The sequence below is a fragment of the Rhododendron vialii genome, chromosome 6a, assembly GCF_030253575.1.
Source record: "Rhododendron vialii isolate Sample 1 chromosome 6a, ASM3025357v1".
Lineage (NCBI taxonomy): Eukaryota > Viridiplantae > Streptophyta > Magnoliopsida > Ericales > Ericaceae > Rhododendron > Rhododendron vialii.
The window spans coordinates 38930502-38946844 of NC_080562.1; the positions used below are offsets into that span (position 1 = coordinate 38930502).

Below are 16343 nucleotides of genomic sequence, written 5' to 3' on the forward strand. Positions count from 1 at the left end.
GCAAGATCGTTATAAAAGCTAGATAAATGCAAGTTAAAGCAACATAAAACGGGACTAGTCGCACCAAATATCTACAATATTGGGTGCGCATCAGTGAGAAGATTTTATTTTTCTGATCATTTAATTCTAAAGGGTCATAATTAAATTTTGACTAGAGAGCTCTTGTTGATTAGCCCTAAAAAAGTCGTAAAACCAAATATCTCTTAGGGCTAACCAACGAGAGCCCTAGAGTCAAAATTTAATTATGACCTTTTAGAATTAAATGATAAAAAAAATAAAATCTTCTCATCCATTCAAACGGATTGAAATTTGGAACACTTAATTTTTCAACCTGCAATTTATATATTAAAAAATATGGTTAAAAAATTAAGTGATCCAAATTTCAATCCGTTTGAAACGATAGAAAGATTTTAGTTTTCTGATCATTTTATCCTAAATGGTCATAGTTAAATTTTGACTCTAGGACTCTCGTTAATTAGTCTTAAGAAAGTCGTACAACCAAATATCTTAGGACTAACCAACGAGAGTCTTAGAGTCAAAATTTAATTATGACCCTTTAGAATTAAATGATCAAAAAAATAAAATCTTCCCATCCATTCAAAAAGATTAAAATTTGGAACACTTAAATTTTTTTCTAAGTTTTCCCCAAATGAAGCCTTGCACTTTTTTCTTTTTTCCGTCCCTTGCGGCTTTGCACTTTTTTCTTTGTTTTTTTTTCCTGTCCATTGCGGTTCAAAAAAGCACGTATTTATTCTAATTATAATAAAACTAACAAATTTTGTTATAAAATACTGCAAAAGGGCAAAAAAGTCATTTAACAACTTTTTACATCAATCCCCCTTCCTTATACTCCCAATTAATCCTCCATCCAAATCAAGTACTATTTAATACTCCCTCCATAAACATCACATCAACGTGAGCCATCATTTATGAACCAATACCTCCTACTATCTAATCTCCCTTCTTATATAATACCTTATAACTTAATTCCGCATCCAAACGGGCCCTTTGAGTGTTAGGTAGCGAATGTCGATTACATGATTTCAACGACAATGGACGGGCTACTTTAATTTCTGTGCCATCGTTATTGACATGAAAAAAGCATCGATTTATTATCTCATCATAATAATGTGACTTAATTTAAAACCACCACTCCTGAGGTTGAAAATAACGTTTCGCTGTTCTATTTCTATCGCCGTCGGATACGATTAATTTTCAACCCACCAGAACGCCTAGTGGTGCTGGTTCCTTCGAGGACGGACGTCCGACAAATTTAGAACGGTACACAGCGAGCGGCAAGTACTGGTCCCAATTTCACCGCGTGTCAACAAAGGGCACTTGCGGACGATAATTATGAACTGGCCTAATTTTGGTACATTAATTTATCATGCTTCACTCGTTGGAGCATCCACATCACACTCTTTACTTCTTTTCTTAGTTTAAATAAGAGAGGAAAGCCTCCATTTTTGACCTGCATCAGGCTCGTTTCTTGGTAGCTTCAAAATCAAATTGATACAGTAACTCGTCAACATAGACGAGTCATTGATCACTCGCGTCCAATTCTTTTATTTTGTACTCCATCGACATCTCTCTCTCTCCTCTAATCTTCGATGAACCCAACTGATCTTGTGTCATCTTCTAACCAAAGGACTCTCTGCCGACGATGAGGGTGTTGGCAATGGCAAGGTTCTGGTTGGCGGTCGGGTCAGAGTTATGGACACAGATCGCAAAGGTCTTGGGAGTTGATCAGAAGAGAGAGAGAGAGAAGGGTTTCGATCTTCAACGTAGAGGGGCTTGTCGAAGTGGTTTGGATTTAGAACGAAAGTTTAGTGGTTTGGGTCGACTTCAATGAATATCAAAGAGAGAGAGTAAAGTTAGAGGGAGAGAGGGTTTTTGTTTGATATTTGCAGCTTTTTTTTTTTGTGAATAAAGAAATAATATATTTTCATGAGATAGTTTTTAATATATGGAGTCTGATGATGCAGTAGACATTTTAAAAGTGAGTAGCTAAAATAATAAAATAGTTTTTTCCTCTCTAATTTTGTTCAAAATTTAGAGAGACTAGTGCGGATGCTCTTAGATCTGTTTAAGACTTGGAGGTTGGGCGCACTTAGGCCGCGTTCCAGTTTTTGAAAAAAAGTACTTTTTTGAAAAGGAAGATAATTTCAAGTTAAAAAATTATGTGTTTACGCAAATAATTTCCTACCAGTATGGATCTTATTTGATAGATTTCATTGAGATCTTTTAAATAGTGCAAAATAAATTAAAAATTATTTTTTATTTTCATTATATTTGAACTTGAAATTACCTTGTTCTTGAAAAAGAAGGTTTAAAAAGAAAGCGAAATGACACCTAAGGTGAGAGTTCACCGAATTGTACGCCCCACATCGTTTTGTTGTTGAAACGGAAAAAATAAATCATTCTCTTGGTTTCATGGTTCTCTTGAGGCTCTTCAACGAGAGCCCTAGAACTAAAAATTAATTATAACCTTTAGAATAAAATGATTAGAAAAATAAAATCTTCGCACCGGTTCAAACATATTTTTTAATAATATATAAACCATCTAACAAAATTAAGTGCAATTTTCAATCCGTTTGAACCGGTGCAAAGATCTTATTTTCATGATCATTTTAATTTTTAGCTCTAAGGCTCATGTTGAAAAACTCTAAGAAAACCATAAAACCAAATGGAGAGAAATGTTCTATTTTTTTCCGTTTCAACACCCAAAACGACGTCCTAAAGGTTGAAAGAGAGAGGTTCCAGCCTATGCAAAATATGGTTAAAAAAATTAAGTATTCTAATTTTCAATTAGTTTGAACCGGTGCAAAATTTTTATTTTTCTAATAATTTTATCTTAAAAGCTCATAATGAATTTTTAGTTATAGAGCTTTTATTGAAGAGCTCTAAGAGAACTATAAAACCAAAGGAAAATAATGATTTATTTTTGCACTTCAACACCAAAACGATGTCCGCGGTACCATTCGCTTGGGAGTTCGGTGGGCGTAGCATTTTCCCACTTACACAAGGATACAATTATAATTATGAGTGGTGCTATTTGCACCGACCATTCCATACCGACAATATACCGATGGCCGCACGCGGCCGTCTCCGGCCACCGGACGGCCGATTCGAGCCGTCCAAAAATTTAAAAAAAAAAAAACCGAGGGGCTTAACGCGGGAATCAACGGCATCCGATGTGTGTAGGGTGCTTGATCTAAACACCCTATTTTTCGTGTATATATAGGACTTTCGTATAATTATTGTCCTTCCTTTTAAGACCCTAGCTTTAGGTCGTTCCTCAACATACTGAGGCCCCGTTTTCACAAATAAAAATTAATAAAAACTTAATGCATATTACCATTTTGTTTTTACTAACAAAAAACTTTTAGCATTTTATCATATCGTTTTCATTAACAAAAAAATTGTTAAAAAACACTGTTTTTGCTACAGTAACTCTACTCACAAACCATCAACTAATTCACTGCTGAAAATAATTTGACATTTTTCAACAACTTATTCATTACCGGAAACACCTAACAACTTCTCGATCACGAATAAAAATCTACAATTTTTTTACTACCGAACACACATGGGCATGGGATAGTAATTAAAATTCTTTGTGTTAGAATTAGCTTTTATGTTCCTTAATTACTAGATGTAACATAGGCTAGCTTTTGTTGCTTTGTTCTTAGACAAGAAAAGTATTTTTTTTTAAGGGGTAATACAAGGTGTCTCGAGTCACCTTATGTACACCTCAAACTAATTCTTACAGCAAGGAATTTCTATTGGTATGGAAATCCGTCGAGAGTGGTGTTTGATTTGGGAGTGGTTTCCATGAAGATGGAATCTTGGTCAAGTTTGGAGATCAAGTCTAATTTGAAAAGGTGAATTGGAGAACCAAATTAATTGGCCATGCAATATGGTGGTTTCCTTCACGACTGTTATAGGGATTGTATTAAAAATCTGAATAATCCATAACACTTTTGAAAGGTTGAGATCGCATAACACTGTGCTGTGCATTAGGTGGGCAGCACGCCCCTACGTATCTTGTTTTGGTACAAGAAGGTAAATAGTGCTTGGTTAATAGCATTACTGGGAGAGTAAAGAGAGAAAATTAAAGTGAATGTAAGCTTGAGGATTATTATTATTATTATTTTATCTCATCATACTCGATCAATATAGTGGTATTCTCTTTTGTCTGTGAGATATTCATTGAGTTGAGACCCAACCACGTAAATTATGCACTCTTTGTTTTTCTTTGTGCTTGCTCAATTCTATGGCGTGCTTCCGTTGCGGCGACGGGATAAAAATCCCAAACAAATGCGACATTTTTGTAGCTTGTTTTTAATTAAAGTAGGCATGTGCGTGTGTACTCTACATATGCGAGTCTCAATCCGACGATGCAAATAAAACAAGAAAAGAAAAATGGGTTTTTGATGAGAACAAATTTTTTACGCCGTCAGTGTAAATATTTGTTTCTTTCAAATCAATTACATTGCACCACATCGCCTATTTTATTGATTGGTACCACTCCACGTCGCCACATTTTATTGATTGGAACCACTGTTTTACAACGTGGCGTAATGTAATTGATTTGAAAGAAACAAATATTTATACCGGCGATTTAAAGAATTTACTCTTTTGTCGACTACCAGAAATAACCTCGAGCTTTGATTCTGTCGGCAATTACCACAGCATGATCCCAGTACTGTTTTGGACTTGGGAAAAAGATATTCCTTTTCCTCGTAAAGCCATACCGACTACTTCTGTTTGAAGCTGATTGGTCTAATATTTGATGCATTTTAAAAGGCACACCCTTTTAACCACTAAACCAAGGTAAGCTTTGTGAAAACTTTTCAAAATTTTTTATTTAACGTCTCCTGTAATAATAATAATAATAATAATTATTATTATTTTTGAAACGGAGGTGTCGCGTGCCACCCTCTCCCTTGATAGCCACCCTTGTTAGGAATCAATTTCCTATTCTCACTCTTTTCAGACACTGATATGAAGGGAATCCAGAATTATATCTTCATTTCTCTTACTTATTATGTCATCTACAATGAGCCTTACGAGACTCGTAGCACCAAACTTCACTTGTTAAATGGAAGTCGAAGGCTTGATTCCCCGGTTCCCCCACCCACCACTTCAAAAAATAAAAGCAAAATAAAAAAAATTGAGCTCGAGCTTGGCTCATTTAGTTATATCGAGTTCGGGCGCGATTCGATTCCACATTTGTGCCATCCCATTAGTGTGCAAGTCCCCAAGAAGCAACAACATGGGCCTAGTGATCTTGGTCAAATCCCAAATGCCAGTTGGGGCATCTCCTCAGTGATTGTAGCAAGCCCAAAAAAGGAGAAGACCCCACATTATTGGAAGCCCATATCTACAGTGTTTTCACAAAGGTTTTAAGTATTTTACTTCACAGGTTTTGATAAAAGATGGGATACGTCTGCAGGCAAAGTCATATCGTGCCGTACTATGTTACTGTGTTAGAATCGCAACTATGATCCAACGGTTCACCACTGACCAATGTCATTATCAATCTAAGCTGTCAACGCGTGGAGGGAGAGAACGATAAAAGATCGGATGCGTCTGCAAGCAAAGTCATAGAAATGCCTCATTTACATAATTTCCTCTGTCTATTAATCAAAGATGGAATTTTATCCGGTGGCAAAATGTATACTAAAAAAAATAAAAAGATGCATTACAATACGAAAATTCTATTAGTACCGATGGTACAGTAGGGAAAATGCACCGACGGCCACCGGACGCCCGTCTCCGGCCACCGGACGGCCGATCCGAGCCGTCCAGAAATTTTAAAAAATAAACCCGAGTGGGCCTTTAAGAGAATCAATGGCATCCGAGGTGTGTAGGGTACTTGATCCGAACACCCATTTTTCGTGTATATACACGTATATACATATATAGACGAAAAAGGGGTGCTCGGATCAAGTACTCTACACACCTCGGATGCCATTGATTCTCGCGAAGGCCCACTCGGTTTTGTTTTTTAAATTTTTTGGACGGCTCGGATCGGCCGTCCAGTGGCCGTCGGTGCATTTTCTCTACGGTACCATCGGCACCAATAGCAGTACTCATTACAATATTATTAGTCAAAATTAAAATAACATAACAAAAGCTATAGTAAAAGATATTTGTCATTTGCACAAGGAGTATAACAAAAGACTAGCTTTTTAATTTAAGTTGTTTTAGGGTTAAAGTGTTGAATTTTTTTTCCCTTAATTACACCTCATCCTTTTTATTATTTTACTTTGGACCATTGAATTTAGTTTTAGAATGCTTTTTTGGATCTTCTTTCTTGAAAAAAAGAAGAAGAAGATTTAGCACTAGTATATAACAAAAAATAAGGAAAAGGGAAATGATAATGCCAAAACTATTTTTGTTGGTGCCAAAACTCTGTGCAACAAAAGTTTGTACCATGTGCAATGTACAAGACTTTTATACACTAAAATTTTGGCACCAACAAAAATAGTTTTGGCATTATCACTATCCAAAAATTATCCCCAACTCAAAAATAATTTTGGCATTATCACTATCCAAAAATTATCCCCAACTTATATAGTCTCGCCACCACTAGAGTATATAACAAAAAATAAGGAAAAAATCTAGCGGTGGCAAGACTATATAAGTTGGGGATAATTTTTGGATAGTGATAATGCCAAAACTATTTTTGTTGGTGCCAAAACTATTTTTGTTGGTGCCAAAACTCTAGTGCATAAAAGTCTTGTACATTGCATATGGTACAAGCTTTTGTTGCACAGAGTTTTAACACCAACAAAAATAGTTTTGGCATTATCATTTTCCTAATTATTTTAAATACATATAATAATTATAATTTCTAAAATTCTTGTTGTGGCGGCTGCCGCTACTAAACCCCCGGTTCCATCCTTGGAAGTTTCTATACTTCTCAATAAATAAATTTAAAATTGAGTTGACCAATGTGCCCCTTATCGGTAGTTTTAGATTGTCAGACAAATAAAATTAACTACCATAACTACCTGCTCGAAAGAAAATCATTAGTCACAAGTAAATGTTGACTTACAGAGATGACAAACTAACTGAACATGTTCAGGATTATCCTGAAAGGAAAATGGAAAAACGAAACAGAGGATTATAGGATTGCGAAATCACTATCATTCTTGCAGGAAGTTGAAGCCAAATTTAAGTCTTCAAGTTGCATTTTGACATTTTGCCAGTTTGGATGCCAGAAATCACGAGGAAGGAGAATGTGATGTCCTGTTCCCATGATTCTTACGCTCGGAATCGATCAAAATAGAAATGTGATTCCTAATAGCATATTCAACCAGGAATCACACTTCGAGACTAAGTGGCAATCTAATCCATCCCTTATCCCATGATAATCTTAGATTCCTGGATCAATCCATTAAAAAAGTAAATGTTTACTCCGATAAACTTCTGAAAATAAATAATGCTTGAATAACAATACCGAATTGATTCATATACCGGAATGAAATTACTTGTACTATACTACCATTCATCTTCAAGATTCTGGCCATCCAAATATAGCCTCAGTGTCATCAAATCCCCCAGGAATTGCGAAATTCGGTTGCAGAAAAAGTAGATTTTTTACAGTATCAAGATCATCCCAATCTGGAAACCAACTACCTTCATCCCACAAACCTTCTTGATTCCCATCAAGACAATTATTAGCACTTCCCATGTTCCCCCACACTGACTCAGAGCATTCCCCTGTTCCGAAATTCTCAATCGCGCTTAACCCCGATTCATAGGCACAAAGACTGTTCGTATCAGCCTTGTCCAATTCATTATTAATCCCCCCAGTTGAACTAGATTCCGCCGTTCCCATTTGAGAATCCAACGAACTTTCGGAACCGAAGAAGAGATGTGGGAAATTGAGCTGAGCATCTTCTCCTCTGACCTTGAACGCTTGCCGATCGTATGCCAAAGCAGCTTCTTCGGCTGTACCGAACGTGCCTAACCAGAGCCTAGTCCTGTTTCGAGGGAGTCGAATCTCGGCCACCCATTTCCCCCCTTGGCGTTGTCTCACTCCCCTGTACACCTTGGTGGCGGCTGCAGGGGCCTTCGAAGAGTCTGGGTTCGGATTAGGCCCGTTGTTTTGACAGGCGAGAAGTTGCTGCTGTAGTGAATGGTAATGGTCATAGCCCAGGCCATGAGGAGGGTTTGCTGCGAATGAAATCATTTGTTGGTTCTGAAAAGACGGTGGCCGGGCGAAGAGGGGGAAATCGGTGGGTCTGGTTGAACGATTGGTATTCAGCATTGTTTCGTCGATTCGGAAAGGGAAAACAAGCCTCGATGAAGGAATTGGGAGTTGAGTCGAGAATGGAGTTGGGTTTTGAGAATTTGGTGTCCGAAGTTTTTTGAGAGGCCTATTTGACACGAGATCATCGTCGTCAATGGGTTTTTGAGGTTGTCTTTTTTTGCAGCTAAAGACCTCGTTGACCCTGTTTTCGGTTGGATTTGGATAAAAATCAATCTTGGTTTTGTGTTCTGTTTCGTTAGGAGCCTGTTTTGATGTGCCACTGGTCTTACTTTGTTCCATTATTGATCACAAGAGGATTAGCAGAGAGAGAGAGAGAGAGAGAGAGAGAGGTATTCTTGCCTCTTAATTAAGCAATGGTGAATTGGTTAAGTCGGAAGCATTTGCCAATTAAGTAATTCCGTAATCTGTGTACGTAATAGATAGGCATGCAATATTGTGTCAGTGGCATGCCCAAATCGCTCACTTTCTCTAATTGGAAATCCAATCAGTGCTAAGCACATAACTATATTGATGGCGTAAACCTCTGGATTAGACCAAATGGGAAGTTTCCTGGTAAATTCGTTTGGTTCTCCAGTTATGAGGATATCTTCTGTGAAAAGAGTTTCTCATGTAACTTGTCTAAGAGAAAACTATTTCACAGAGCTTTCCGTGAATAATAGTTTACGGACGTGAATTGCACCCGTTCAGAGTGTATTGAACTGTCCGGATTTTAATGAAATTTATCTGGAGAAGAGTAAACTTTCTTCGAAAATATTTTATAAAAATTTGGACCGTTCAATGTCGAAACAAATGGCTGAGATCAAGCGACTTTTTAAATTACCTCTTTACAGTGGCTCTGTGAATAAGCCATACTCCTTGTTTAATTGGCCCTGTTCGGCTAAAAAAGCCATTGGCTTTCCCGCCAAAAATAAGCCAAACAAACCCACATAAAAATAAAAATAAGCCAATAAGCCACTTTTTTCGTCTTTATTCAAAAAATATTGGATTTCGATCAAAATTTTATACTTTTTAGATTCCTCTCGTCATGAAGATGCAATAATCTCCAAAAAAATGAGGATAAGCCAAATGATACGAAAAAAATTTGAATAAGGACAAAAAATAAGCCACTTTAGCTTATTTGTCCGAACACCAGTGCATTAACTAAAGTAAAATGCTTGGAACAAAGATACCCGAATCCCTACAAATTCACACCTGAAAGGAATCCGGAGCCATTCGATGCACGTGTTCAATTTACGTGTATCGAACAACTCCGAACACATCTCTGTTGAGATACAAGTTCTCAGCACTGCTCGTGAATTACAAAGTCAAAGCTCTAGAGGAAACAATGATCCTACACAAAGAGTATACAAGAAAAATGGGAACTTCCTTTCGATCACAAAGGTAGATTTTGAGGGCACGCGACTAACCCAATAGATGTCACACAATGATCATGTCTTTAAGTTTCTTGAGTTTAGTTTTGTTTTCTCTTAGAAGCTGGTGTAGAAGTAACATTTGATACGTACTCACATACACGTATAATTGCTTTTCCTAGCTAGGCACGTTGTGGCGTTACAGTCGACTCAAATCCGATGACCATTCGACTACTCAAGATGGATGAATTATCCTGGAGGAGTGACAGTTTGGGCGCCTTTGTGAGATAGGGGATGTACGGATTTGTGGTGTTGCCTACATGATAAACATCCTTCACTTTTGAGATATGGTACTGTTACACCTTTCTGTTCAATAGCACCGGAAAAATGAAATCTAGCTAAAAGTTTTAATCAGTTGATTGCTACGATGGAATGCGAAATTGGTCAATTTCGATCGACCTCGTGCGAGAATCTTTGTATCATTGAATAACTTCAGTGAATAAGCTAGAGTTCTCAAAAATCATTCAGAAAAATCGTCCCTATCAACTCTTGTTCGTTTGGGGGTTTTAAGAAAAGTTTTTGAAAGTAATGAGTTGAGATATAGATAGACAAAGAAAAGTTATTGGAGACCATACCTGGGATCCCCTAAACAAACAAAGTCGTTCAAGTTTCAAGATTGGAAATTGATCCACTTGGAAAAAATTAGGATTGGTACATCATTTTGTAAGTAGAATTCTACACATGAAGCCTGACCTTGGAGATATTTTTCAGTGCCGAGCTGGTATATTTCATGTGGTGCTTGCTCGGCACTCTTGAGCTGTTCGATGCACTTTAGGACAACTCAGATTGAAATTTTTTCTCACCTCTCACCCCTCCTCTTTCTCTCTCTAAATTCGAGCAGTCCAAAATCGCATCGGACGGTTCAAATGTGCTGAATGGACACTACGTGGTACCCACCCGGCACTGAAAAATTTCTCCTAACCTTCTGTGGTGGATTGACATGTCATTGCATGAAAGCATTTACTAGTCAATGATTTGTTTGCGTGCAGTTATTGTGCCTAGTGCCTAGGTTAGCAAGAAAGTCACCATTTAGTTAAAAGTAAACTCCTAGAGTTATTTTTATTTACTTTTATTTATTTTGTATTTTGTCAACCATGTCCTTGTCGCAAAACAAAAATTTATCCTATATTCTTGGAGCACTTTCACGTTGTGTTCTAAGGGTCTCCACCACCACACATTTATGCGAGAATCATAGCTAGGCATAGCCCCATATAAATATGTATTGGTGTAGGGCGCTAGTATCCCGAGCAAGTACAAGTACTAGTAATGCAACAAAAATGTCTTCCTTGACATTAATCATTCGAATGAATGAGGCATTCCTCCGCTTGCATTCATAGAGGTGTAAGTTAAGACCCAAAAAAAATAAAAATTACCATTAAACTACATAGTACGTGCTTTTTTGAAAAGATTAGAAGTAAGATTATTGGATCAAGTGGCTGTGCTTTAGCAGCATTAAACAATCACAAATTTACAAGAAAGGTTGTTAGTTCCTTATTCGGCTAGCTTTTAGTTATGGTGATGTTATTTTCTTGTTGCATACTTTGTGTATTCAGTGGTCTTGGGTACTGTCATGTGGTGTTCCAATACTCCTCAACACTATACATTTCTGTGGGTTTATATAATTAGCAATCAATTTCACAAAAAATGTGTGGTATCGGGCGATATTGGGGCAATATGTGGTAGTGCCCCATGAGCACCCAATGAATTTTCGTGACCATGACTGAATTGGCCCTTACAAATGTCCAATAATTATTCAACAATAAACACTCACACACACTCACATCTTTTGGTGAGACCCACACACACTGGAGGTGTAGTGTGTGTGGGCCCTAATGTGAATGTGAACAAATTTGTGTAAGTGTTTATGGTTATAGAATGATTGTACATGTGGGGCCCACCACCTCTGCGAGTATGCGTGTGTAATTGTTTGCGTATGGTTATAAAATTGTTGTTCCAGGGACTGAGATGTTCTTTGTAAGTACATATCATACTTCATGTCATGTTTCATTTTGGGTTTTCTTTTTCTTTTTTTAGCTTTTGTTACTTGAAAATGTTGGTTCCTGGTGGGTCTTTTTGTTGGCGCCCCTGATTTCCACAGAAAATCCAAATGGACTTCCAAAAGTAGTTGAGAATTGATAGTTGGTCCACTCATATCTAGGTGTGAGAACCACATCACATGAGTGTTGGCCGAAGAAAATGGGCAACTACCGCGGTGGTTGACGAAAAGAAAAGGCTTTTCAACTTTTGGACTTGTTTCTTTTAATATCCATGTGCTGGAAGCTTGTGGGGTTTTTTCTAGTTCGGGAGTCCGGGTATCCGAGCCACCATACGTGCACCTCAACTAATTCCCTTCTCGGTTTGGTCAAAAGGCAACCACGCCTGGGGTTCACAAGAAATTGTATTTTCTTGCGATTTGATCTCAAAAATCAAATCATACTCAATTGTGAGAGGAGCTAATTCACCAACCAGCCGAATGAACCCTTTACCCTTGGAGGATACGAATAGTACTGATGAGGAGCTAATTGAAGGCCCGTCCTTCAAAGGGAAGAGACAGGTTTCTCCAATGGGAAGACGTAAAAATGGGAACAATCGGCTGTGGTTTCACTAGCCAACAAAAAAAAAAATGCACAGAAATTGGGAGACGGCCCCATTCTCCCACCAACCATTAGGCCCAACCATGTAGCACGTGCTACGGTTTTGAGATACGATCACACGGTCACTGCTTTACCCGATATTTTCCCAACGAACAGATGCAAAATAATTGCACTATTGCGTTGGCTAGATGATAACAATTCACGCTATTGCAATGGAACAGAAAACACCAACATCCAATCGTGAAAATTCAAGTCACATCTAATTCAAAATGGGCACAGAATCAAGAACAAAACAACATTGTGGTACGGGATACACTCCTGCTGTGTCAACGTAAAGTATCAAATCTCAAAAGAAAATAAACAAACAGACAATGTAGCAATTGAATTGATGCAGAGAGTCAAGAGTAAAACACAGTATGTAGCACAATGTACCAACGGCCAAAATCACCGTTAATGAGCTTATCTGTAGGTTCCCATACCGACAGCAGCTTCTCCACCATATGGCTGGAAGCTTTCCTTTGCCTTGGAAAAGAATACATAGTAAAGCTCGGATACTATGCAATTCAAGAAAATGAAGGCTGCCCCAGCTCCGAAGACTCCCTTTCTCACCTGCTCGCAAGATGGAAGGTTATTGCCACCGAATATTGTTCTGTATTTCGTGTGATAGGCATTTGTCACTGAACCAGCTAGCAAGCTAATCTCCCCAATGATGAAAAATACCCTGAGAAAATATAAAATAAAAATAATTTACAGATTCAGTACAAGGTAAGCATTTTGACTCCATAGCAGGTGTGGATTCCACAGTAATTCGCTTAAGAAGCAAGTTTAGTGGCAATTTTGGCCATCTGAAATGATACTCAAACATTGCAGAAAAATCTTACAGAAAAGTATCTAGATTGCAGTGTGTCATCCCCTGCTGAGTGTGGGGACAAAGCTATACGAATAACGTGTTGCGAGCACGACATTCTAGATACTTGTTTGGAGAAATTTAAGGGTTTGCATTGTTTCTTGAAGTGATACAGAACTTTACAAATTCTATTTAAAGATTAGAGTTTAATGTTTCAATATGGGAACATACCAGCAGATTATGAAAAGAAGAATTGCCCAAGTCCTTGATCCAACAGGTCTTAAAGCTTTCCCACAGCAGAAACATTGACTTGCCACCATTATAATGACTTGACTGGCCATGAAGAGCAAGAATGCACCAACACCAAAGCCAGTGGAAATGTCCGAGTCATAGGTACAATAGTTATAATCATCGTTAGCGTCTGGTGTGATTGTGGCCTGTGAATGTAAACATTGTAAGATCCATACTTCATTTGGAACAACAAGAAGTTCCCAATTGACATTGTAACAAAGCCAAAGAGCATAAAACATGAGAATCAAAGTGCCCCTTTCTATTTTCTCAGCAACCATTTGGAGATTGAGATCACATATATCAGTTTCACAACCAACTAAAAAGTATTGATACCTAACAAATCAACTATTGGCTGTATGGATCTGTGTAAAAAGTCATATGTTCAAGGTGAATTGGGCTGAACCAATGGCCGAGCTGCCTTGATACAGATGCTTTGATTTCTCACTAGGATATTTTAAATTTTGCACACAAATTTTATAATTTTGACCCCAAATTTTTTTAAAATTGCCTCAACTTGCTACTAACATCAACACTATGCAAATATTAGGGTTCTCTTCTCCTCGCTATAGTAAATAGCATTACAAATGAGACTATCATTCATCCTTCTCAATCTATGAAAAACGTCGGGGTCAATGATAAAGTAGAAGTTCATTAATCTATATCTACTTTTTTCTTATCTTCCTCTTAATTTTATTATCTTTGCTCATTAGCAATTATCAAATACAGCAAGTTGCATATAGTTTTGGTTTTTGTGAGATTTATCATTTAAAAATGTAAAAGTTTTAGGGGAAGGCTACAATGCACACACCCATTTAGGTGTGTAAGGTGTGCACCTCCTTGACTTGTTTTGAATTCATTACATTTTGTATCTAAAATCATGGTTGTTTGTATGAAGTTTATAAAATTTTCACAAAGATGCATAACATTGACATAGAAATTCATAACATTTGTTAATAGCTTATAATATTTATTTAGTATACTACGTTAAACTTCTCTACTCGCAAAATGACAGAGAGCTTCAATCTCCTGTTAATTTTGTAACAAGGATGAACCGAAGGTCCTGTAAATACCTATTATTTGTGGGATAGTAGATAACATTTACCTGAATTACTGGTCGTGACAAAATTCGGAACATCCTTGACCATGAGCTATGTAGCACGGACACGACACAACACAACACCGACGCGCAAATTTTCAGGAAACGGGGAACACGACACGCAATTTATATATATATATAAAATTAAAAAAAAACATTCAAATAAGATAAAAGTTTAATAATATTATAACCAGATAGCCCTAAATCTAATCAGAGAGAGAAAGAAAGACAGAACACATCAAACAAAGAGAGTGTCCCTAAAGTATACACTTTGATTCATTTTAAAAGTCCTTATAATTGCATATTTACCTCCAGAGTGTCCCTAAATTATCCTGAAAGTGTCGGAGCCCAAATATTGGAAAAAAAAAAACAGGACACTCCGGGAGAAGTGTCAGACACGTGTCCGGAGAGTGTCGGTGTCCGAGAAGTGTCCGACACCGGTACATGAGCTCCGACGAAATGTCCGTGCTACATAGACTATGAGTCATCTAAAAATGGAGCATCTCCGTTCCACTAAACTTTCTTAAAAAATAAGTACTTATTTGTAATTTTCAAATTTAAAATAATGTATTTACAAAAATAATTTAAATTTTTTTTTTTGCATCGTTTAAAAGATCTTTGTCAAGATCTATCAAAGCACAAAAATTATTTCAATAAACCTATTATTTTTAAGCTTGAAAATTACAAATAAGTATTTTTTTTTAAAGAAGGCTTAGTGGAATGGGGATAATCATAGTTCCAGTGTTAACACACTGGAAAAGCAGTAGCGAAACTCGACCGATAAGCCAAAATAACCGGGATCGAATCAGACAAGTGGAAAGTCCCGCATTCTCAGGTCTCAACTGTATTGAACTTCCTAATAAACACACACAGCACTAAAGTTTTCGAACGGTTCAAGATCCGAGTCCTAACTCACGTAAAATCCTCATCTCTGTTCTAGTCTTGAGCACTAAACCATGCAATCCATACTTCCAAATTCCAATCACTACGTATGTAATATATGCGTATTCGAACATATCAGAAGCAAGAAGTGAAAATGGCGGGCGGTTAGGGTTTAACTCACGGTGCTTCTGCGCTGCTCAGCTGCAACGGCCAACCCGAACGCGATCAGATCGAAGACGAACACCAAAGCCAGCACGATTTTGGACGCCATTGGCAAGTGCTTACGAACCCCTCTCTCTCTCTCTCTCTCTCTCTCTAGATCTAGATCTAGATCTGTACTTCGTTTACTGTGTGTTTGTGTGGGGGGCTGTTTCCTGGCTGTATAAAGAGAGGCAGTGGAGTGTCATTGAAGATGGTGAGCGATTCTTAAAAAAATTGCACGATAGAAGATGTGACAACTGTGGGAAAGAATTACCTACTGGGATAGAGATAGAATAAGACGTCTCAACCAGTTGACAATCGTGATTCCACCTAACGGACAAAACCAAGTTCCAACTGGATGCCCAAATATTTTACTGGAGTACCTTTCCACACATTAAAACGATGGTGTTAATTACAAGGACCCAGATTTTCAAGCCAGTGCGGTTCAATCTTAATTGTTCGTCTTGACGATCAGGTTTCATTTTGTTAAAATTTTTATTTTTTAAATATTTATTTTCTAATTGCTCAATCCAATCATCAGTAGTGCTACTCACACAAAAAAATTACACAGATTTTATGTGGGGTCTACTACGAGTCTCACACAAATGATCCAAGCCGTTCATTAAATGTAAAACCTTATTTTAAGGCTCTCTAGTGAAAAAATAGCTCAATTCAATATTTATAATTGTTCAATCCAATCATCTAATTTTTCATTCAGTTTCAAGGTGAATGAAAA

General features: G+C 37.4%; 2 protein-coding genes across 3 annotated transcripts; both read right to left on the minus strand.

Moving 5' to 3' along the window:
* Positions 1-7382: 7382 nt before the first annotated feature.
* Positions 7383-8627, minus strand: LOC131329240 (ethylene-responsive transcription factor ERF054-like). The gene has a single exon (XM_058362331.1). It carries the CDS (start codon positions 8564-8566, stop codon positions 7526-7528), a length of 1041 nt encoding a protein of 346 aa, XP_058218314.1. The 5' UTR covers positions 8567-8627; the 3' UTR covers positions 7383-7525.
* A 3904-nt stretch (positions 8628-12531) lies between these two features.
* On the minus strand, positions 12532-16060 carry LOC131329241 (uncharacterized). 2 transcript variants are annotated; one of them, XM_058362333.1, is made up of 4 exons: positions 15882-16060; positions 15588-15784; positions 13369-13574; positions 12532-13011 (listed from the first exon to the last, which is right to left on the minus strand). In XM_058362333.1, exons 2-4 carry the CDS (start codon positions 15675-15677, stop codon positions 12750-12752), a joined length of 558 nt encoding a protein of 185 aa, XP_058218316.1. In that variant the 5' UTR covers positions 15678-15784; positions 15882-16060; the 3' UTR covers positions 12532-12749. The 2 variants fall into 2 exon arrangements, with proteins under 2 accessions (XP_058218316.1, XP_058218315.1); XM_058362332.1 differs by lacking the exon at positions 15882-16060 and having other exon boundaries at positions 15588-15797.
* Between the last annotated feature and the right edge of the window lie 283 nt (positions 16061-16343).

Excerpts from the sequence above, each read along its gene's own strand:
- LOC131329240 (XM_058362331.1), bottom strand. The coding sequence starts at position 8,566 with ATGGAACAAAGTAAGACCAGTGGCACATCAAAACAGGCTCCTAACGAA.
- LOC131329241 (XM_058362333.1), bottom strand. The coding sequence starts at position 15,677 with ATGGCGTCCAAAATCGTGCTGGCTTTGGTGTTCGTCTTCGATCTGATC. Across the intron at positions 13,575-15,587 it reads CTGAGCAGCGCAGAAGCACC|GCCACAATCACACCAGACGC; the intron begins GTGAGTTAAACC and ends TTACATTCACAG. Across the intron at positions 13,012-13,368 it reads CTTCTTTTCATAATCTGCTG|GGTATTTTTCATCATTGGGG; the intron begins GTATGTTCCCAT and ends ATATTTTCTCAG.